The sequence below is a fragment of the Lepidochelys olivacea genome (genome assembly GCF_965140295.1).
Source record: "Lepidochelys olivacea isolate rLepOli2 genome assembly, chromosome: 11".
Lineage (NCBI taxonomy): Eukaryota > Metazoa > Chordata > Testudines > Cheloniidae > Lepidochelys > Lepidochelys olivacea.
Window position 1 is genome coordinate 62,244,524 of NC_140421.1, and position 24,056 is coordinate 62,268,579.

At 39.7% G+C, this 24,056-nt stretch overlaps 1 protein-coding gene across 5 annotated transcripts in view; it reads left to right on the plus strand.

Annotated features, from left to right (window-relative positions):
- Nucleotides 1-24,056, plus strand: part of PARD3B (par-3 family cell polarity regulator beta) — a 607,862-nt gene that overhangs the window by 264,277 nt on the left and 319,529 nt on the right. For all 5 annotated transcript variants that reach the window (XM_084642619.1, XM_084642620.1, XM_084642618.1 and 2 more), the window contains exon 5: nt 19,645-19,736. In XM_084642619.1, the coding sequence (XP_084498745.1) occupies nt 19,645-19,736 (92 nt within the window). The remainder of the gene's footprint in view (nt 1-19,644; nt 19,737-24,056) is intronic.

Genomic DNA, 24,056 nt, shown 5'->3' on the forward strand with positions numbered 1-24,056 from the left:
AAAAATGTCATAGCACTTCATGGAAACCTGAACAGAAAATCACAAACATGTTAACACGAGCAGCAGTCTTATATGCTACTCGGATATAAGGATTTTTTTTATTATACATTCAGTGCATTAGTTAAGGTGATCCTAACATGGAATTTGACTGACTGACTCATGAAGTGATTTGTTTCGACTGAGATTTAAGTGTGGAAAGACCAAGTTGATAGAATGACAATTTAGTCAACACCTACTAACCTCATATTAGGAATTTGGTTTGATGATGTTATATGGAGCCAGAATGTTGGTAATGGAGGCTGTACTATGAAGTTTATTGCGTCTCTGAGATATGACTATCCCTTATTTGAAGGAAGCAAAGAAAAGAGGGTTACTCTGTCACAGTGGATGTGTTTCCATTGAAATTGAAACCAGCTTGAAGATCTCCTACAGAGGCGTGGGGAGATGATGGAACGAGTTAATGGCACTAGCGGAGATAGATTAGATGTTGCCTTTCACTTTGTATCACAGACGTCTGTACTAAACATGCTTCTGGGGATATCTTCTTTACAGGAAACCACCACTATAAGTGGTAACATTTACTTAAAAAACAGATACTGCTGCTGGAAGCCCATTTTATTACTAACTATCCTGACAGCGCTCTTATTTCCCTGTCTGACCAATGGGAGACCAGTGCGCCATAGAACTTTGCATGTTTGTGTAGGGAGGTACATAAGAAATAGGAGATCTAATAACCGGTTCTATTGTCTCTCATATCGAATAGTACTCATTTGCTCATGTCACTTGTCATGCTTACCTAAGCAGCAACTATCTACTCCCTGACCCTTGCTCTTGCAATTAAGGATGCAGCTCTATTAGTTTAGAGCTATAGTGCAATTAAACCCTTCTATAATCCCAAAGAAGTGATTTCAGTCAATAAACATACCTGTATGATATAAAAATGAAGTTAGCGATGGGGATCATGTTGTTATTTTCCCAAAATTAATTAGAAATCAGGCGCATTAGTACCAGGTCTTGCAGTACTTGTGATTGGTCCCTTTGTATTTATAATGTTTACCAGTAGGAGATATTATGCAAGACTCTGCTTGTTATAGTATTTCAACCCTAATTAATCTATGTGGCTTTATTATTGCTGTGCTGGTTTGTTCCCAGTGAATTTCCATCTGATGATCTGTCTTTGCTTAAAAAATTTCAGTGCACCTTAGCTTCTCTCAATCATTTTTTTTCATAAAATAATTATTTTGCTTTTTCCATTGCAATTTATACCACCATGCTGTCAAATTATTTACTCACCCAGGTTGTTACTTCAAAAAGCAGTTAATAATTAACATAACCTTTTGTAAAATACCTTTGGTTTTATTTTCTAGTGTATTTTTAAATCCTGAGACAGGTTGAAAATACCTTCATGGAGTCAAAAGGATTTGTTAGAAATTTTCTCTCAGATGATTACTCTTTGTGTTTTAAATTACCTTGTGGATTTAAGATAAGCCAGTGGTATTAATGTCTTTGTCATGTGAGTCAACTCCTATGGATTTATTATAAATATCCACTCCTAAATGTAGTGTAACACCACAGCTGCAATTTCAGATCTTAAAATGAGGTTTAGAATATTGCACGTTTGTACACAGAATTGTAGAAAATTAAAATGCTAAAATTGAATTGTACAGAATTAAAATGATACAGAGTTGCCTTCGTTCCCATTGAGGATTAGGATCAAGATCAAGAGCTCTGTCTAGGGCAGTATGTTTTCTTACGTATAAATGGCAATCCTTAATTCTTCAAAGGGATTCAGGCTTTCATTTAACGTTTATTATACCTGTATTGTGTTGGCTGTCTTAAACTCCCCTCCTTCCTCCACTCTAACCAAGGAGAATGTTTGATTGGACTTGCATGGGGGAGAGACCCACAGGAGTCTTGAAAAGAGGGGCATGACTGTCTACTCTAGGGCTTCTCTCTCTCCCTGAGTAGCTATAGATGGATATCTTGCCTAAGTGGTGGTAAGCGGTGAGTATTCTCTACCTCTCTCCGCTGCCATTGTTTAGGCTGGGGTTAGCTGATTGTCTCCCATACCTTTCCCTTTCCTGTACATGAAGTCCATAAGGCGTGCAGCATGCATTCTGCTGCGGTTGCTTGTTGCTGCCCCACCCTCACACTTTTATGGTGGAGGAGTAGCTTGAACTGGTGCTGCGGATCTGACTGCCAGCTTTTGGGATCAGGAAGGAAGTTTTCTCTCAGTGCAGGATTGGCAAGATGTCCGTCCAGTGGACTTTTTTGCCTTCCTCGCCACATTTTGGAGGCCCAGATTTAGGTTAATAAAGAGTAAGAACAGGATTTAAATGTTGTAAGTTTGTAAGTGAGTTAATAATTAAAACACGGCTTATAGCTGGGGTCCTATGTGGGTGAGAGGCTCAAACCTCCCAGCGCTAAATGTGAGACCCAGGAGATCAACTGGTGGACACTATTAGACTGGAGGAAGAGCATAAGTTTTTGCAGACTGATGTACCCACATTCCACCTCATAAAATGGGCAGAATGCTATGGGTTAGGTTGACGAGGGCTAACCTTGAATTTGTGATTTGATATGGAGGCTATTTAACACTGCTCTGGACTTAAATAAATGTTTTATTGGTTTTCTTTATTTAGCCCCAGTAAGGCTAAAAGTGAATTGTGTCCTTCCACTTCAAAAATTTATCCCTATATTTATGTCCTGTTCTCCTGCAAGTTTTGCTCAATACCCAGTTACCCGGGTGCACACTAGGCCAGGAAGATCACATTTGGTGAATTTCTTTTTTGAGGAATTCACGTGTCTTTGAGGATAGATTCTGCAAATATGAACGTGTTCAATATATTAGCGTTTAACAGGAAATACTTTTTTTAACAAGCAATGTACATCCACAAAGTTAACGGAGGTATTGGCTGGCTTTACGTTTCCCATATCCTGGTGAGAAAAGAAAAGCTTGGGACCCTGGGGATTTGTGTACTGTACTGGGAAATGTTGTGAAGCTTTTTATTGTCCTTATGTCCAGATATAACTTTGGGGGGCTTTTTTAGCTCTAGTTTTTTAATTTCTTGTGAGACTGAAGCCTCTTCTATAATTGGGAGGTAAGGGCTAAACTGTAAATGTCTATGGGGATCATGTTTAATGTGTTACAAATAAGCTACTTGAGTTGAAGTGAGTTGATAAATCTTTCATTAACTCAGTGCCTGAATCTACTGAAGAGCAAATAAGTTTGCAGTCTTACCGCCCCCCCCCAAGTGAATACTTATGAGGTAGGCATGAGAGGAAGGATGATCCAGTGGTTGGGACCTTGGATTCAATTCCCTGCTCCATGACAGACTTCCTGTGTGGCACTGAGCAATTCACTTAGGCTCGGGTCCACAAAACTCTTCCTTTAGTAATGTTTTCAATATTGCTTCCCTAAAGTGAGAGTGGGTGCCATACACTAGCTCAGAGAAATGTTGAGTGACTGACATTAATTGGGGGACAGTCAGACCGATGGTTTGAGCCTCAAGTGTTCTGAAAAGAAGTTATGAAAACCTGTTGATTTTCGTTGCTCCAATGACTCAAAATTTTCCTCACTAACACTACGAAGTACCCCCAGGAGGCACAGGAAATTTCAAGACAATCCAAGTAAGCATGCAAATTTTAGAGACTTAGAAAACCTGACCTTTAAATAGAAAGCCATTCTCAACCTTAACCTGAGAGGCTGATATTGCAGCCAGGGGTCAGTGGTGTACAGGGACACATTGGCTGTGCCTTGTTCCCTAGGCCACAATTCCTACATTAGTGACGGGGAAGAACAGATGGTATAGGAGCTATGGCATCAGAGTTAGATAAACCTATACACTGAGTTTATCCTTCCATGGCCAGGTATAGGACCATAATCTGCTGGCGATATAACGTAAAATAGCCTCTCCATACTGGAAGGTCAGGGCCATGCTGTCTGCTTCTTATCATTTCCAAGTTTTATCTGCTGAGTTTATTGACAGTTGGCCACGTCACTTCCTTACCAACTGAACCTAAATCTATATAAGGGACTTTTAAAACAAAGTAAAGGCATCCCCAACCAGGGGATTGTGCTGATTTAACTAAGGATACGTCTTCACTACCTGCTGGATCGGGGATCGATTTATCGCATCTCATCTAGACGCGATAAATCAATCCCGAATCGATGCCGGTACTCCACCTTGGCAGGAGGCGTAAGCAGAGTCAACGGGGAAGCCGCCACAGTTGACTCTCCGCCGTGCGGATGGCCAGGTAAGTCTAGCTAAGATACTTCAACTTCAGCTACGCGAATAGCATAGCTGAAGTTGCATATCTTAGCTTGGGACCCAACCCCCACCCCCTGTGTAGCCCTGGCCTAACTTAGCTTCTAAACCAATTTAGCTAAATCAGCACAATTTTCTCATGTAGTCAGGGCCTAACTTTTGCCCTCCTTCACTATAGGATATTAGGTGTTGAAGACATGATGTGCCTTCAAGACGAGATATTCTTCTTCTCAGCAATGCAGAACTAACAGAACAGTAGAAAAGCAGTCCATGCTATTTTGTGCGTCACAAGCGTTAAGCTGTGTCTGATTTTAGAATTGAAATCTTTGGTGTGAAGTGCAAACAAAAAAAATACATACCTTGAAATTTTAATAATGGGCAAAACTGGTGCTGGTTTGGATTTTGACATTTGAAAACCAAGCTCACTGCAGTTTATGGTGAGGGGGTGGTTTCAGATAAATGCTTTTAGCACCATCACTATTGATTTTCAGATACCAGAATAAGCTTGTGAGTGTCATTTAAAAAAAAAAAAAGGGAAAAAAGGAATTTGTTTGTTTGACTGTGAAATTCAGCTAAATTTGATAATAGGTTAACGGAAGGGAAGAAAGATATAACGCTAAGCTGTCATTTGTACAATCAGTTTTCAGAATATAAGTGTACTTTCAGGCATTTCAGATTGCACTGAATGCACATTGGTTGCTGTTAAAGGGTTTAGATTTTAATTTGTTACTACTAACTAAATTTGTAAATATTTTTCCATGTAACTGTATGTAATTTTGAAAATATTCCTTCTTTAGTCTCATATGGTGGTACTAAAATTTGGACTCAATTTTTCAGTGATTGGAGATGTGCAATAGCATGCATGATTGCACAGATGCAATTTAGAACATTAACTAGATTAAATAAAATTTTCATAAAGAAATAATCCTGATTTGATTTGTATAGTGCTTTTAGTGATTATTTTTAAAAGGTTTCAGAGTAACAGCCGTGTTAGTCTGTATTTGCAAAAAGAAAAGGGGTACTTGTGGCACCTTAGAGATTAACCAATTTATTTGAGCATGAGCTTTCGTGAGCTACAGCTCACTTCATCGGATGCATACCGTGGAAACTGTAGCAGACTTTATATACACACAGAGATCATAAAACAATACCTCCTCCCACCCTTGATTATCATGCACATTGTGCCCATCCAAAGTGACAACTCTCTACACAATGTGCATGATAATCAAGGGTGGGAGGAGGTATTGTTTTATGATCTCTGTGTGTATATAAAGTCTGCTGCAGTTTCCACGGTATGCATCCGATGAAGTGAGCTGTAGCTCACGAAAGCTCATGCTCAAATAAATTGGTTAATCTCTAAGGTGCCACAAGTACTCCTTTTATTTTTAAAAGGGATGTGATCTATTACTCTTTACACAACTGACAAAGAAACCAAACTGTAGACTTGTTTTCAAATCTTGTCTATACATAATGGCGCAGCTGCACGGTGTATGGTAAAGATGTTCCATGCCGACGGGAGAGAGCTCTCCTATTAACATAATAAAACCACCTCTGTGAGTGGCTGTAGCTTCTCCTGCCAACATAACATTGTCTACACCGGTGCTTATATTGGCGTAACTCATATCCCTGAGTGACATAAATTATACTGACATAAGCAGTAGTGTAGACATAGCCCAGGAATCAACTTTCCCCCACCCTCCAAATACTATAGAGCCAAAGAAAAGTACCATTCCCAAATAGTGCCATTTAGTGGTGTTTTCTGCTGCTTGTGGCAGAAATACAAAGAAAAAAGTACAATAACTCCTCACGTAAAGCCGTCCTGGTTAATGTTGTTTTGTTATTACATTGCTGATCAATTAAGGAACATGCTCGTTTAAAGTTGTGGATTGCTCCCTTATAATGTCGTTTGGCAGCCGCCTGCTTTGTCCACTGCTTGCAGGAAGAGCAGCCCATTGCTGCTAGCTGGTGGGGGCTTGGAACCAGGGTGGACTGGCAGCCCCCCTGTCAGCTCCCCATTTCCCTAAGTTCCCTGTGTGGCAGCCGCCCAGCAGGCTATCAATTGCTGGCAATTCAGCTGTCCCTCCTCCCACTGCCATGTGCTGCTCCTGCCCTCTGCCTTGGAGCTGCTCCCTGGAGCCTTCTGTTTGCTATGCAGGACAGGGGGGAGAGGAGGAGGAAGAGGGGGGCTAATGTCAGGGTGTCCCTCTCCCCCCTGCTTCTGCACCCCACTTACCCCATTTCCATAGAGCAGATGGGGACAGGACAGGGCTCAGGACAGAGGAAGCTTCCTGGCAGCAGCTTCTGTCTCAACTTGCTGATTTACTTAAAAAGGCAATGTACTTAGAGTGGGGTTAGTGTACTTAAAGGGGCAATGCACATCTCTCTCTCTCACACATGGAGTGGGTCTCTGTCTGCCATGCTGGCTCCCCTTCCTCCATTCGTGCTGCCTTGTAGAGTGTGAGGCTACATTAACAACAATGGGTTAACCCTTGAGGGCTCACCCCAGTGCTAGTTCATCATTTAGCAGTAAGGCATCCCCTGGGAAATATCCCACCCTCTGACTCCACCACCTCAACCAAGCTTCACAATCATCATCACTGTGTACCAGTATTAAATTGTTTGTTTAAAACTTAGTATGTATACACACACACACACACACACACACACACACACACACACACACACAGAGTCTCTTGTCCAGTGAAAAAAGTTTCCCTGGAACCTTTCCCCCGCCCCTCCTTATTTACATTTAATTCTTATGGGGAAATTGGATTCGCTTAACATCGTTTTGCTTAAAGTTGCATTTTTCAGGAACATAAATACCACAAGGAGTTACTGTATATCTGAAGTGCAGGAAATAAAATAAACTTTTTGGTAAGTCATGTTGTATGCATACATATTGTTAATGTAAACCATTCAATTGCAAATATACTAGTTGTAAATATACAAGATAGATAAAATACAGATTTCTAGTGTGAATATTCTGAACACCCTTCCACTAATTTTCATTGCTAAAGTCTTACAAGCAAATTTATTTGCAGTTTGTGCAAATGCTGAAAATGAACTAAGGTTGTCTTAGTGCCAAGATGCAAATAATAATAAAGAAAAGTGGAGGATAAAAACTACCAAGTTTAGTTCTGTTGTTTAATGGACAGATGTCACAAACTGGAAATAGACTATCCACCCTCTCTAACTGATATGTCTCTAGATGTATTATACATATGTTTTTTCTCAAATAACATGCTCCATTCTATGCCTTTAAATTCAAAGACACTGCTTTATATTACAGTGGGGAGCAAAGGAAAATGAGCACAAAGTACCCAAAACTAATACAAGCGCAGAGTGGGCAACATGACAGAATAATTTCCTGTTTCTCCTCCCCCCATGCACTCAGCGGGAAAGTCCTTCATGTAAACAGTGTTTGGGGCTCTGGATTTTGAGGGGCTGGAGGTGGCATGTCAGGCTGGAAGGCGATGACATTAAGTTTTGTTCATTTGCTCTGAGACCAATTGGTGGATTTCCTGGCAGAAATATATGTGAGTTTTAATGCTAATTTTTGCACTTATTTATTGCCCCAAGGGAATTCCCATCCAGCTGGGAAAGAGGTAAGTGTTTATGGAGCCAACGTAGTTTCGGAGTGATCTTTGTTCCCATGTGAATGCTCCAAAACGACTCTGGTGGGAACTCAAATGTCCAAGGGTTATGCACCATACTTGAATACAAACCTCTCATGTCCAAAAGCGGGAAGCAGTGGGAACGGTAAATTTAAACTCATAATACCTGGTTCTTCACTGTCTTGCACTGTTTAGTGTTGGTACATATTTTCCATAAATAAATTAAGTCATGGATTTGCAGGGCTGTTAATCTAGCACATTTCTACTAAATCCACTTCAAATTAATTAAAAGACCAAAAGGTAAATAAGGTATTAAAATTAAAAAAGTACATTTGCACTGCTGGAACCATCCACAGTGCCTGCCCATGTGATATCTGGCTCTTAGCAGTGTTTTCAGTGCTTTTATTTACACAAGCTCGAAAATCTACAAAGTAAAATCTATTTTGCTCAAAGATAGAGCAGTTTTTATTATCCATAAGACTTCTGCCTTAGGTCTTATTTTTATTCTTTCTTGAAGCACTTAGGGTAAGTGATTGATTATAGATTTATACATTTTGAATAATTACTTAATTTTTCTTCTACTTTCTCTGTTAGCATGCATCCCATTTAAAAAAAAAACAAAACAATTCTTTCTGCAGTTAGTTTGCTGATCTAGTATATGATATAGTGCAGGCTTCTAACTGTGGAAAGATAGTCTTATTTAAAAAAATTCTGTAGGTCTAATTACACATCTCTGCTTATTAGCCCTTGTCTACACTAGGACTTTAGGTCGAATTTAGCAGCGTTAAATCGATGTAAACCTGCACCCATCCACACGATGAAGCCCTTTTTTCGACTTAAAGGGCTTTAAAATCTATTTCCTTACACCACCCCTGACAAGTGGCTTAGCGCTTACATCGGCCTTGCCGGGTCGAATTTGGGGTACTGTGGACACAATTCGACGGTATTGGCCTCCGGGAGCTATCCCAGAGTGCTCCATTGTGACTGCTCTGGACAGCACTCTCAACTCAGATGCACCAGGTAGACAGGAAAAGAACCGCAAACTTTTGAATCTCATTTCTGGAGATTGTGGGAACTGTGGGATAGCTACCCACAGTGCAACACTCTGGAAGTCGACGCTTGCCTCGGTACTGTGGAAGCGCTCTGCCAAGTTAATGCATTTAATGCACTTAGAGCATTTTCTGTAGGGACACACACACTCGAATATATAAAAACGATTTCTGAAAAACCGACTTCTATAAATTCGACCTAATTTCATAGTGTAGACATACCCTTAGATTCATATAATCACATGACTGGCCCATTCTATCTTCCTGGGATTTATTTTAATCTTCCAAATCCCTGAGCAACTTCAAACAGCCGCTATGTTTTTTTCTTTCCATGTTTCCTTTTCTTCACCCTTTCTTTCCATGTTTCCTTTTCTTTCCAATGTTTCCTTTTCTTCATCCCAGGCTGGGGTGGGGGGGGGTTGGGGTGTGTGGGGGGGAGGTATGGGCTCTGGGCTGGGGGTGCAGATTCCAGGTGGGGCCAGAAATGAGAGGTTCAGGGTGTGGGAGAGGGCTTCGGGATGGGGCAGGGGGTTCGGGTGCAGGGGGGGTCAGGGCTCTGGGGCGGGGGATGAGGGATTTGGGGTGCAGGAGAGGACAGGGTATTGGGGTGGGAGTGTGGGCTCTGGGAGGATGTTTGGATGCGGGGGGGACTTGAAGCTGGGAGCAGGTGTGGGGTCCCGGAGGCGCTTACTGTAGTACCCGGAAGCGGCCGCCAGGTCCCTGCAGCCCCTAGATGCATGGGCCGCCAGGGAGGTGCCACGAGCTGCCCTCACGCCTGCATCTAGGGGCTGCAGGGACCTGGCGGCCGCTTCCGGCCACCATGCGGAGATAGGGCAGGCAGGGAGCCTGTCTTAGCGCCAGGCCCCCGCTGTGCTGCTAACCGGACATTTAATGGTTCGGTTGGCAGTGCCAGCCGGAGCCACCAGGGTTTCTTTTCGACCAGGCGTTCTGGTCAAAAACCAGAAGCCTGGCAACCCTAAATTATGCTGACCTAATTTTCTAGTGTAGACCTGGCCTTAAACCAGTAATGGCTTCAAATCCCAATATCTTGTATCCTTTGCAAGGCTTATAAAAGGCAGCTTTTATACCACCCTGGAGACTGCTCATGTGTAGCCCTGTAAGCTCTCAAGTCTTAAGCCCTGTACTTAAGTCATGACATGTTTTATGTACAGAGGAGTGATGTGACGACATTTCTGAAGATGTTCAAGAATATTAGTATTGATTTTTCTCTTCCTTTGAGCCCTGCGCTTAATTACACTAGGATTTGCTCTGTCTGTTCTTCCTAGCCTCCCTCAGAAAGCAACTGACTAAAAAAGGTGTGAACCCTAATACTATTACAGCTAATGGAGAATTTCCTTTACCTTAAGTGTTAAGAGGCCTTTGATTTTGGTGCTGAGGCCTTGTGTTTCATTGCCCTGGCAGCTTTTATACAGTTTGATGGCAGACCAATGCTGTGTGTACTAGTTACAATTCTCCAGACCTGAAATGATCCCTGCTCTACTTAAATCTGTTTAAATGCATAATTTACTCTTCACTTGCATCATAATCCCTTTCCTTTGAAGGAGCTCAAATATTATTATTTCTACACCATCTCAGATTTTGTATAGTTCTGTACAAAGATCTTTAAGATACACATTGTTATACTACATTCAAATGTACACAGAACAGTATTTCTCTGGCCTTCAGTATTTTAGGGTGAGATATAAGGCAGCCTCTATCCAGCTTTTCATGTTATGATTATTTCTGCAAGTGTCATGATGCAATGCCTGAATTTTCAAATATTTACATTGGCCCTTGTGCAGTGTAGCTGTGTACATATTTTACTGTAGCAGAAACTTTCCAATGACAGCATGGTTTAATTTTAAAAGATATCTAACATACTGTATATTGTGACAAAGCTCTGTCCTTGTGTCCATGGGTCCCACATTTCCTGGCAGATTTCACTAGCCTCAGAGGCTCGCTGTGACCCTCCCCATGTAACTCTTCTCTGTCTAGAGACAAGGGTCACAGTCTACTGAGCCATTTTCATCATAAACCAGCAAGGGAGGTGAGAGAAGCTATCCTTCCTTGCACAGTCTCTGTTGTCTCCCAGTCTCCATGACTAATTGTGTGTGTGTGGGGGGGGGGAACAGGGGAGCCCAGGCCTACCCTCTACTCTGGGCCCCAGTCCAGGGACCCTACAATAGTATCAGCTATGGTAGCTGACCTTTTAGAAACATGACATGTACAATTCCCTGGGCTACTTCCCCACAGCAGCCCCCCCTTCCTCAGGCTCCACTTCACCCTTACCTCAGGGCTTCCTTCCTTGTGCCTGATATATCGTGTACTGCTCAGTCTCTCCAACAGCACAACTTCCTCCCACAGCTCCTGACATCCACACCCACCTTACTAACTGGGAGGCTTTTAACTAGTTTCAGTCAGCCCCTGATTGGCTTCAGGTGTCCCAATCAACCTAGCCTTCTCCCTGCCTTCTGGAAAGTTCTTAATTGGCCCCAGGTGTCTTAATTGACTTGGAGCAGCTGCCATTTAATTTATCCTGGTACCAGGGATTTGTTTAGCCTGGAGATAATATATCTATCTCCTGCTACTTTTCTATAGCCATCTGGCCTTGTCCTGTCACAATATGTGTAATTTTATTAGTTTAGAATTTAAAAATTACTGACCATAGTGATTAATACTCATAATAGAGAAAACTCACAAAGAACGTGTGCAAACCCAAACTAATAACTGATAACTAAACCCAGATTAAGATATTTTAAAATAAATAAGGGCAGGATTTTTTTCAGTTTTTTTGCATCCAATAAGTTTTCTTTCATTTGAATTTTTGTTTCCTCTCCCCTTGCCCCCTTTTGTCAAGTTTTCCAGTGTTATTTTGATGATGGTACCATAACAGGTGTTCCTAACCATTACCTCTTTCCTTCCCTTTCCCAGTTCTTATCCTGGCACCAATTCAGCAAGGTACTTAAGGACATGCTTAACTTTAAGCACATGAGTAGTCCCACTGATTACCTAAGCAGATGCTTAGGAACTATCTTACTGAATTGGAGCCTCTAGTGGCACATGCAGACATTCAGGAAATCCCTGTGTAGTCGTGGGGGGGAAATGTTGCTGTCACCATTTCTTGACTTACCACATGTTGCTGGAAGTCAAAATATATATGGCCTAAACATAGTTACTAAACATCAGATCACTTCTGTTAAGAACATCTGAAGAAGTACATTTTTTCTTCTTTTTTAAAATGAGCCCTTTGTTTAATCAATCTACCAACTGGCCTCATTCCCAAATCATATCAAGTAGTCCAGTGGAATACATTTCAATTGACAAAAGTGAAAGAAGCTTTAAGATTCATGTTTTCATATTTGTTGCCTATGCCTGCCCTAAAATCATCTTCATCAAGTGATTAATTGCATTTGTAGACACTGCACAATTCCATCAGTTATCCATTTCAAATTAATTTTATTCTGAATGGTTAAGAGGATGATATAGTTTAATCAGTAAGTGAAATGGAAGTATTGCGGGCTGTTTAAAAATACATATCACGTTTTATGGTGGCAGAATCATCTACATTAAGCACACTTCTGGAAAGATTGGAAGAGTCCAGTAGAAAATATTGCCATCTTTTCCTTTGGTTTAGCAGTATTTTATTGACTGGCATGTACATTAGTTTGACTAATTTAAAAAAGAGTCTGGTTGATGTTTTGATGGTAATTATGATATGGAGCTCCTAGACGAATGGATGTTGTACAATTAGGAATGTTTCATTCTTTTAAAAATATATATTTACAGTTCTAAAAATATTAGTTTAAAATATGGCAGGTTAGATGTCCATCAGTCAACATCTTCCTCTTTAAGATGGACTTTGCAATTAAGAGCATGCTCAGAAATACATTTTTCTCTGACTGTCTGTTTTTCAAGAGTCTAGTTTCATGTTTGAATTTAGTGGAAGAAATAAATAGCAAGGTGTTAAAATGAAACCAGAGTTCTCTTGAAGCCTCTTTTAGCTCTACATATGCAGTACTAAACATTCTGCTTGCAAACATCTATTTCAGACAGCTTTTTTCTCCTTTTATTTGTTACTGTGTGGGTAGAGACAGACAGGGTTGTGATACCCTAATGTTGAAAGATTTGCTGAACAGATGAAATGCTGATCTTGACTTCAATAGTTTTTGTTTCTGGTACCTAAATGAGTTTAATCTTTTGTGTAGTCCACCAAAAGTATTTAATACACAGCAGGCTTGTGTTTTTTTCTTTGCTGTTTAAAAAGTCTTCTTTTTTTAGTTGATCCATCCTTTCTTCTACAGAGATGGCAAAGAACAGATTGCTGATAACTGACTGCTTATTTTGTAAAATACATCATCAGTCAATATATTGTCTAGCTTTAAAATATCCTTACTCTGTAGAAGAAGAAATAGCTAATGGTTAATTTAATTTAAAGTAAATGTCTGTTTAATGTTCATAGATATTAGCTTTACCTGTAGTGCTTTCTTAATAACCAGTTAAAATTTACTCGGAGTTAGGCAACTGGTAATATTTAACTGTAAGCTACTTCATACAGACTTTTATGTTGTTAAACTATTTGCCTAAATGCTACTGGATTAGGGCTGGACCTATAAACCTAAAATACCAGTAGAAGTTTTGTAGTAATAATGCTGCAGTAGTTAGAAATGAGCCTGAGATCAGTTATTTAGATTGGAGTCCTGAGTTTGAATACCTCCTCCCAATTATCTTTCCCACCCTAAAACTGAGAAGTGTTGGCATCCAAGGTTTAGATTAGGCCCATTGTAGAATTAGGGACACTAAATGTGCAGCAGGACAACACAGATAAGGTTTGGATTCTGAAGCCTTTCCAATATTTCTAGGGTTTTTGGATCTGATACCTGTAGTAGTAATGTAATAATAAAAGACACTGGTTATTGTAATTCAACAAGGAGTGCTTCCTTTGATTTTTATACACACACACACACACACACACACGGTGAAAAAATGTTACATTTTTCTGAGGAAATGCATTAAGACGTGGAATCATACTATCAAAATCTTAAAAGCTGTACAACAGGTGTCTTTGAACAGTTCTCAGTGGCATGTGTGTCTCTGTGGTTCAACTGATTTACATTAAGGTTAAGTTAAAATATTTTAAAATTAAACAGGGTAAATTTGTATTCACCCCTTGATAGTAGATTGGGCTTGTGCTCTTTTGTTTCTTATGTGCAGTCTGTAAATTGTTGGGTCTAGTCCTAACTAAATGTAAACACCTTTACTTTCTAGCTGCTGCTAATTGGTTTGGGAATATTTATGAAAGTGTTTATTTTTAAAGCTAAAAATAGTGCTGCGGTGTTTAAACTCATTCTGGCTGTCAGAAATGCTCTCCTGATCCTGAAAGTGTTGCTAAAAATGTTCACTTTTTAAATGTGGTAATTAAACTTGTCTGTGAGAGCAACAGATGATACATTTCCTGCATTTGTAAACTAAGTATCCCTTTAAGCCCACAAATTTCCTTGCATGTTTCTGTTTGTTAGGTTGGTAAGATCTGAACTCCTGCTGAACTTTCTTGAAAGGAGGGCTGTTATTGGCCAAATAAGGAAATAAAGAGCTATAACCTGCTGCTGCTGCTTTGTGACCTTTTACTTTTAGGATTAGGATTTTCTGGTACTGCGTTTCCTTTGTTAATAAAAGCCTGTGTCCTCAAGGGATGCAGCACTGTAAGCTTGAACTTCAAATAACTATTTTCATTTTTAACTCTTTCAATTAAAATTACGTTCCAAATCAAGATCTTTTACTTTGGGCTTTGTCTATATGTACATAAACTTCCCTAGTTGATGCATATATTCATTTGCATTCTTCAGATTGATAAAAGATAATGTTAAATGCACACCTTATGCTTTAGGTGCAAGGTGTTCCTGCTGCAGGGCTGCCACCTGGGGTTTTCTTCAGACATTTATACAGCACTACTCTCTCAACTCAGCATCTGATTCTGAGACTTGTTTTGGAACCATCATCATCATGGCAAATCCCAACAGAATGTGGCTGCCTAGCAGACTGAGCAGCTCCCAGATTGATCTCTAGATAGCTTCTTACGGTAGTCTGGCTGGATATTCAGTTTGTCCATCCCTGGAAATCTTATCGCACCTCTGAAGCTTTTGGTGACCACCTGATCTCCAGCTGTGTAGCGGCATTCTTTGGTAAAGACGCTTCAGAATTAGTTGGACTTCCATTCTAATAACATATCCATACCAAGAAAGCTGCCTAAGCCGACCCAGTGATGATGATGGAGGCAATTGCTGTGTTTGGCTTAGAATATCCTCATTTCTGATCTCGTCCTGACACTTAATGTGGAGCAGTTGGCAAACACAACAAGAATTGAAAATGTCAATCCAATGCTCTTCAGACTTTGTCAGTGCCATTTTTTGCTGCTATGCAACAAAGTTGGTATAACCAACGTTCTATTGATCTGCAACTTTGTAGCAAGCTTTGATGTTGTGTCATTGCCACAGAGGTTGCCGAAAGGCCAAAAATATGGTGGCAGCTGCTGCTATACAGGTGTCTACGTCTCTTGAGCATCCTCCAGTACTGTCTATGATGCTGCCCAAGTCCTCAACAGTTACCACTTTCCCGATGTCCTGTCCGGACAGGTTAATACTGAGCTGGTTATAATCTGGAGCTGGAGGCTGCATGATAGTGATGGTCAGGGTCTTTGTTTTATCCTGATAAATAACCAGACCTATGCGTACTGCTTCTTGCCCGTCAAGATTGACCTGTCTGTGCAGCAATTCACCAAACTGAGCCAACAAGAAATGTCATTGGCTTATTCAAGATCTCAAAACAGAATAGTGCTCAGCTCAGCAGCATCGACAGCTGCCTCCTCAAGCTTATCCATCACCCACTCAATGCTAATATTGAAAACAATGGTGGCAGAACTCCTGTGGAGGTAGGAAACCACGCTGTATCTCTGCCATTGCTGGAACACAAGAAGAAAATTATGGTTACTTGTCATAACTGTAGCTTTTCAAGAGTGATGTATGAGCATTTTCACACTGTCTGCCCATCTTCCCCATTGCCTGTAACTACTAATCTTACAGCATTATTGGTTTACCAGGAGGAATTGAGATAGTTGGGGGTCCTTTTATAACCTGAGCTCTGAATATTTCTGAAGTTGAGCATTGCTGGGTTGGGGACACATTCCTCTCTGGTGTGACTATGCAAACACAATGCTGTTGAAGAATCACAATAAAAGGTAAGTAGCCATTTTATCATGCTAACGCTGTAATGGAACATTTTTACACTTGTTTGCCTGGTTATCTCTAACATCTTTTCAGTATTGTGTGTAATGTACAACAAATCTAAACATGGTATTTTTTGTTGAGAAGGAAAGATAAGGGTTTCTGATATATCTCAGTCAATGGTTTAAACGCACACTCTCTCTCTCTCAGGCACATGCAGTCATGCACAATTTGAGAGCTGTAGCAAAAGGAATACAAGAAATTTTCAAGCACTTGGGTTATATGTGTTTGTACAGGACTGGCCAAGAGGATAGGTTTCAAAGTTGACTATATTACAAAAGTCTTGTTTTCTCCCTTCTGGTTCTAATTTGAAAGACATGGTTTTTAACAGCACTTTCTTTAAATTTCTTAAATTGAAAGTAAAAATATTTTCCCTGGTTTTAGATATGTGCAATTTCGTGACTTTCCTTTCACCACGTGATTTAGCATGTTATACTCCTTATTTGCAAAATAAAACCTGTAGTGCTTTTGTATTATGCTGTCAGTTGACTCTGAGTAAATTATATGGTGACACAGTTATTACTTCTGCTGCTGTTGAAAAATCTAAAGTCAGCTCTGGAAGCATTATTGTGGGATTATTTATTATTTTTTAATGGTTCTCATGTTGCCATAAGCTCATGCGCTAGCATTCTCTCATTTGGGCCAGAAGGTGATGGGATTAAACCTAGTACAGTTCTACAGGTTAGCTGAGGTATTATGTGGAATTCCCTTCTGCCCATTTCTGATGATTATCGCCCTGAAACAAGAGATTCCATGCCACTTCTCAGATTGTAAACTCAGTGTTCTGGTCCACCTTCCCTCTGTCAATAAGAGGTTTTAATATGTAAGGCTGCGTTTGTACTATTTTTCAGCTCCTAATGATGACTGTTGTGATTGAGTGCCTTATGTCTTTGAGTTGAGAGTACAGCTTAAACAGAAGTACTGGGTTTGATGCAGAAATTACAGGGTGAGGTTCTAAGGTCTTTGTTATGCTGGAGATCAGGTGATCCAAAAGATCCTTTATGTCTTCAAATCTAGGAATACTTGTGAGTAAAAGGTGCAGTATGAGATCAAATTCTGATATTTCTATTTGTGTTACTATTGCCAACCCTATACAAAGGCAAGAGCGTCTTCAGCACCAGTATTACCATGTTGTTATAGGGTTTGCTTTACTAGTGAGTTGCTAGATCTCATACATTCCTGTTAATTAAGTTTGTGTGCTTGTGGATCTTATTGCCGTCAAGGCTGGATTTGCTAGGAAGTAGAAGTCATCGCTTGGAGACTGTGCGTCAGATTTGCATCACTTACCCTTTGTTTGAGATTGCTTTGTTGATTTATGAGATAATACAGAGTAGGGAATTCTCAGAGTTTATCAGAGAATTGTCCCTTGAAGAGTGGTTCCACTATGAAAATGACTGCAAAATATCTGCCTCCTCTGTGTACTCAGTCTTATTTACTTACTTTAATTACAAAAAATAGCTTTTATTCTTATTAGCTGTATTGGTTTTGCTATTCTACATTGGAGTGAGCTGACTTCTATTCAGATTAGGCAATTATTCTGTCACTATGTTAGATTCCACTTAAAGAATAGTTCGTGAACAAGATAAAACCCAGTTTGATCTACCAATTCCAAGCTTAGCTTGCAAGAAAAATCCATCTTTTTTTCCCTTGTTACTTATAAACTGAACAACTAGTCATATAAATCATCAAGACACTATAATATATATATATATATAGACCTCAACAATACCAGTCTTACAAAATCATATTTCTGAGAGAAATGGAAAGTTATAACATAGTTTCTTCTTAGGCCGTAAGCTCTTATTATTGAGGAAATAGAATAACCAGTCCAGCTGCTATTGTTTTTAGATTTGGCATACAACCTTGCCACTCTGATTATCTGAAGACAACTTGGTAACAGTAAGAATATACACTGGACGAATGTGTTCCATTGGTGAAAAAAATTAACTTTAGTTTTTATCTGGTTAAGATCAAACAATGAATTGAATTCTCTTTGTGTGCTGACATCTGAAGATTTATATCTTCCAGCTATATTCCTGTTACAAGAGCTGGCAGAAGTGACCTCTCCAAGGAAGGTCTTTGTTATGGATTTTGCTCTGTTTACATTATTGCCATGAGGGTCACAGTGAAGTACAGTACATTAAAGCTAATACATCACAAGCTGACAGTGGTCTTATCTCTTTGGTACCTCTTCCCCTTCCCAATAAAGAAGAAAGCAAACACAAAGAAGGTGAGGTTCTGGAACAGAAAGTTAAATGATAGTTTCCAAAGTGCTTTGGCGTTAATGCCAGGTCCCTGTGTGCAACATATTTTGTATCTGGTCAATTGACTACGTAACATTCTTTTCTGTGAGGTTGTTGCAAAAAACTGCTTTTACCACATAAATATTCTCCCTGCTGTAGCACTATTGCAAAAGCAGATACTGAAGAGCCAAAGCTATTGGGTTTCTTCAAAGCCAGCCAGCTGATCATTGGCTGAGGAGGTGGCTCTGGATCAGAAAAAGTGAGAGTTTCAGGCCAGATCTGTACCTCTATGGAGCTCAGAAGCACCAGAAAAATTCAGCTTCAAGTACTTTCTTTCTTGCAGAGTTTCGGTGATTCTTCACAACCCTTTCCCTCCAGCCATTCCCACTCATTATCTGGCAAATAGCATTGGGGAAGCCAGAAGGCTTTTTCTGTTCCCAAGGAGCTTTTTGGGTATGCAAGCTCTACTCTGCAGCTTCTGCACTATCTCTTTAACTTGGAGAGCGCTGTGGGGCCCACATGAGTATGTTATGCCTCTGTCCGACTAATGAGGGTAGAGGAGATCTAGACTTGTGGGGCAAGATGGCCAAGTGAGTTGGGCACCAACAGAATCAGTTTTCCTCCTCTCTGATCCCCTTCCATTCTGACTTGGCAGGCACTGAGCAAATCTGAGTCACCAATGGACCATGTAAATTTGGGGAGGAAATGAGCCACTCAAGGAAGGGGAAGAAAATGAAGAATTAGGGCACAACCACAAGATGAAAGGGGAGGCACCTCACCAAATCCCTCAACAAGCCAAATAAGTTTGGGCAGGGGAGATTGCTGCTATATAATAGAGACCTAATGTACTGTAGAATACATGTGGCCTTGATTACTGTACAGTATGTTAGCATTTGAGTTCTGAAAGCAAATAATGATGGACTTCCCAGAGTATTAAACCAGAAAGTCATTGTAAGCGCGTAGGACTCTGTTCAATAAGGAAAGCACCTCAGATACAAAGTGCTTAGAGAAACAGCAGAGTGCCTTACGTTCTATATATAGAACAGAACCTCTCATTTCCACTGCCAACTGGAATGCTGAGATATTTCTGCTTATTCTTGTTTTCCATTTCAAGCGGAGATTCAAATATCATACAACTATTGTTTCAAACCCATCAAAATATATTTTATTTCAAAATGTGACTCTCTCAATAGGGTGCAACACAGTTATCTTTTGAAGATGGAGAAATGGATCTCACTGGGCACACTGAACAGCTGACATCTCAGAAGGCCAAGTTCACTTTCAGGTATGAGTATTAAACCTTCTGTTTAATATTGATTCATGAATATGTTTCCCAGCATACAGGACAAGAAGACTATGTCATTTTTATTTTAAGTACATGTGCCCATCGTCATAGTGACTTCCTCCTTTTTTCCTTTCCACCCTGAAAATTCACTCCACTGTATCTTTTACCTTGGATGATGAATGTTAGTGACTTTGACCTGTATTGTATGTTCTGACTGATGATGGGTTATGGGGGAAGGAAGACATATGCTGCTCTTTTATATGTTTGTGTTTTGCTTTTTTAATCAATTTCACAAGCAGCTTAAAGACTAAGATAAGTGGAGTGCATGTGTCTAAACAAATAAGCACTCCTCTGATCCTTAATGTCCCAAAAAAGTAAATAATTTTCTTGGTTAAACTGTCATCTCTGTTTTTATTATTAAGGTTATTTCTTCAGTTGCTTTTTAGACTTTTATTATATTTGTAGATGCACTTTTATAACCGGTAAAATGCTATATCTAGATCATCCATTGTGCAGGATAGGCAAATTTGCATAGGCACCTTTTGTGAGACCTGTCCTTCTAGGACAATCAGATGAGTAACTCCTCTTTCCTTCAGTTATACTAGGCAGGAGATAGCTGGTGCTGAAGTCTAACACGGTTGTTGTGATCTAAGTTGTCTGTTAGTTTTTCTGACTGCTTGGAAAAGACTGCTGAAAGGGTGAACTTAGGCCAAGATTTGAGTGAAATAAAGATGATTTACAATTTGGGTTGGAAACCATGCAAGATTTGGTATGAAACTTGGGGAAAGTAGGTGGTGTTTCACTTTGAGTTTCTGGGTTTCTTCCAATCTGAAATTCTAAGCAAACTCAGAATGTGAACCAAAACAAAAAATAACCTTTGTGTAAACCCACTGAACCAAAGTCATCAAGTTTCAAGGTGGGTCAGATCATCCACTAATATAACTGATGGCAGGCTGAATTTCATTAAGGACTTAGCCTAGTGAGTTCAGAGCAAAATGATTCCAGGCTAGTGTTCACCTGTCCTTATGACAGGTTAAATCTTAATGAGAAGTTGAGAAGTTATTTGTATAAATCACAGTACTGTGAAGTCACTTTTTAGAATGTGAAATAATCTGGTGTCCATTAATATTCTTTGTTGTAGAAAACTAGTTATGACAGTACATTGCCTAACTGTGAACTAAAAGATGTACTTTGGAAAACTAAACATGACTGCTAAGATATCATAATCAAACTAACAACTCAATTTTGGTGAAGGCAAATAATCCTTTACTATAATTTTGCATTTTCTAGTCAGTTGTCAAAACTGTATGAACTAAAAGCTCTGAGCAGTATGTGTAAAACTCTATCCCCACATACATTTTTGCTTTCATTTTGTTCTTCTCTCTCTTGCTCATTCCACTCCGTGCCATCTCATTCATCTTTGCCTTCCTTCAGTCTGCACCTATGCTTGGAATCACCTACTATTTCTGTGTACTAAGCACCTTCCATTTTCTACTTTTAAATACCTCCTTAAAATCTACTTCTTTCATGTAAGCTTATTACACTGATTCACTCTGAAATTGTCTCCAACTTCTTGTGACTAAATTGTTGTCCTGTGTTTCACACTTTAGCAGAGTTGGATAATAAGCTATTAGAAGCAGTAAACTTGTTTTTCTCCACGTTTGTTTTGTACCATCTTCTGGTGCTCTAAATCTAAATAAAGATTTCCCCATCCCTATCCTCCTTACTGAGTAGATGTATATTCATGTAAATGACACAGGATGCCACAGGGATATTTAACCACTTTTTCACACTCTTTTTAGGACTCTTCTGGACATATGACAGCCTGTTTATGGAATACTTTTTCCTCCTTATTGAGTAGTCTTTGTTTTGAAATCTGTTTTCTAATCACAGTATTGCCAACTTCTCTGATTTTTACCATGTCTAGCAATTTCGGGGTATTGTTTAACATGTCTCATGAAAACGTGATGAAAGGCTGCCAATTCACAAATTTTCTCTTATTCAGAATGGTCACCATCTTCTATGACTGACTGTCAATGGGGCTGAAGCTAGTAAGATAGCCACCAATCTCTCATGATTTCTGAGAGTCTGACTCATGATTTCTGAGCTCTTGAAATTTGCCTTACTGTAATCAGCATTGTCATGAAGATTTCTTATCTAATTTATCTGTCATGCTTAGATGGTCCCCATCACTCTAGTACCTGAGCCTATTGCAGGGTTTAAGGTGTTGTTCTTACAACTCCCATGTGAAGTAGGGAAGCACTATTATCCCCATTTTACAGGTGGGGAACTGAGACAGATCACACAGTAAGGACTTGCCCAGATCACACAGGGAGTCTGTTGCCTGGCAGGGAATTGAACCCAGGTCTCACAAGTGCCAGGCTACCAGGTCATCTTTCCTTTTAGGGCACATCACCAATTTCTTTTTCCCTATCAATACAGATGCTTCTCTGTCTTTGTCATTTCATGTTGTCTGGCTTTCTCCTCTTTCAAGGAACATTGGGGAAGGCCATGGTCTTTAACCCACCTGTCTGATTTGGTTTGTTTGTTTGTTTAGCCACCCACTTTGGGGCCCTGGTCATCACCTGGATGGTATGGCAATTTCCAGTTTCTTTTTAAATCCTTTCTGACATCAGTCTATTTGTAGAATGGTAACGTTGTTGTGAAGCGGTATCAAAGTTTTTTCCCAGCTTGCTATGCACCTGCCAGGTCTCCAAGCTGTATGCTTGCTGTTTTGCGTTCATCAGACATGTATTGAACCTAGTCAGCTTGGTTGCCAATGTTTTTTATAAAATTTAATGAAAGGCTGCTACAGCCTGTTTCACCTGCTGTAATTATTATGCATCGCCAAATCTGTGCATTCATTTGGTTCTTTAATGTCTCTTGATCCCATTGATTTGTAATTGGGATTAATCAAGCCCTGCTCACGATATATTCATGATTATTCTTGTCCTTATGCTTGTACCCAGTGTGTTTTTGATAATGTCACTTCTTCCCTGAGTCATATTGTTCTTATTTGACAACATGTTGTTTATCAAGATAACCAAGACCCTGCCTCTACTCAGGGTTCTTCATAATTGTCTGCATCTCCAGCTATCCATCACTTTTCTTTTTGTATTATTGAGGTGCTTCCCAAGTAAATTAGACTTACAAGGTGAGGTCTCTAGTTCATGGAATCTTCTCCACTTCTCTTTCCCCCTAGTAACGGAGGCTATATTGTTTGTTTTCATTTAATCTCTGTATCCTGCACCCCATTCTGGCTGTGGTGTGAAGACTTTCACACATAGCAGGGTCTTATAGCATGCCCATAAACTGGTCAAACTCTGAATTAGTCTGACTTTGTCTGGAAGCTCATTTCACAGCCATTGAATGAGAATAGCTGATCTCCAGATCTTATATGATGCGTCTTGAGTTTTGTAAACTCTCTGGCAGTTCATGGATGGAGAGATGCAATATGAGATGTAGTTGGGTCTTGATCCATTGAGGGCTTTGAACGTTGAAATCAAAGCTTGAACAGGCAGGGGAAGCAGATTAGGAGCCAATGGAGGGGCCAGAACAAAGGGATGATCTGTTTGTAACAAACTCTTTCTGTGTTGCTTCTTCCTACAGTCACACATACAGTGAGCTACCATATCCAGTCTGGGACTGACGAATTCAAGGATCATGGTGGCCAGATTTGAAAGCGGGGAGTAGGAAAGGGATTCTAATCAGATAAAATGCTGCAGTAAATTAATCTTCTGGCAGAAAATACCTTGTTCGTGTATATCACAATTTTAAACTTGTTTAAATGCAAGAGATTTCATGTATTTAAAAACAATACTTTCCCCCTTCCCCAAAATATTAAAATGAGGAGTCTCAAACTCTTCTCCCCATAGTTTGGAAATATGTACTGGGGTAATTTCCTGAGTTTTAGTGGATTTAAAGTAAATTCAAGACAAAGATTTAATTCTGAAAAAACAAAGGTGCCCTGCAATTTCTGTGGAATTCAGCCAGATGTGGGTTATAATCTATTAAAAACTCCGAGCAAAATTTCAGTTCTTAAATTTCAAGGGCTTTCCTTTGTTTTCATACATGCTTTACCTTAGTAAAGAAGGGGAAGACTACCTGAAAAAAATTAAGTCTTTGCTCTCTAAACAACTGACTTCTAAAGAAAATAGTGAGAAGAGTACTGAAGATAAACTGTCCACCTCAAATTGACTGGCTGAATATATTAAAAATATTAGCAATATTTGTAATAATAACAGTTCTTGCAGAAATTAGCAAAATAGTTTTGTCTTTTATTAAGTTTCAAATTAGATCATTTTACTATGTTATTTCTGG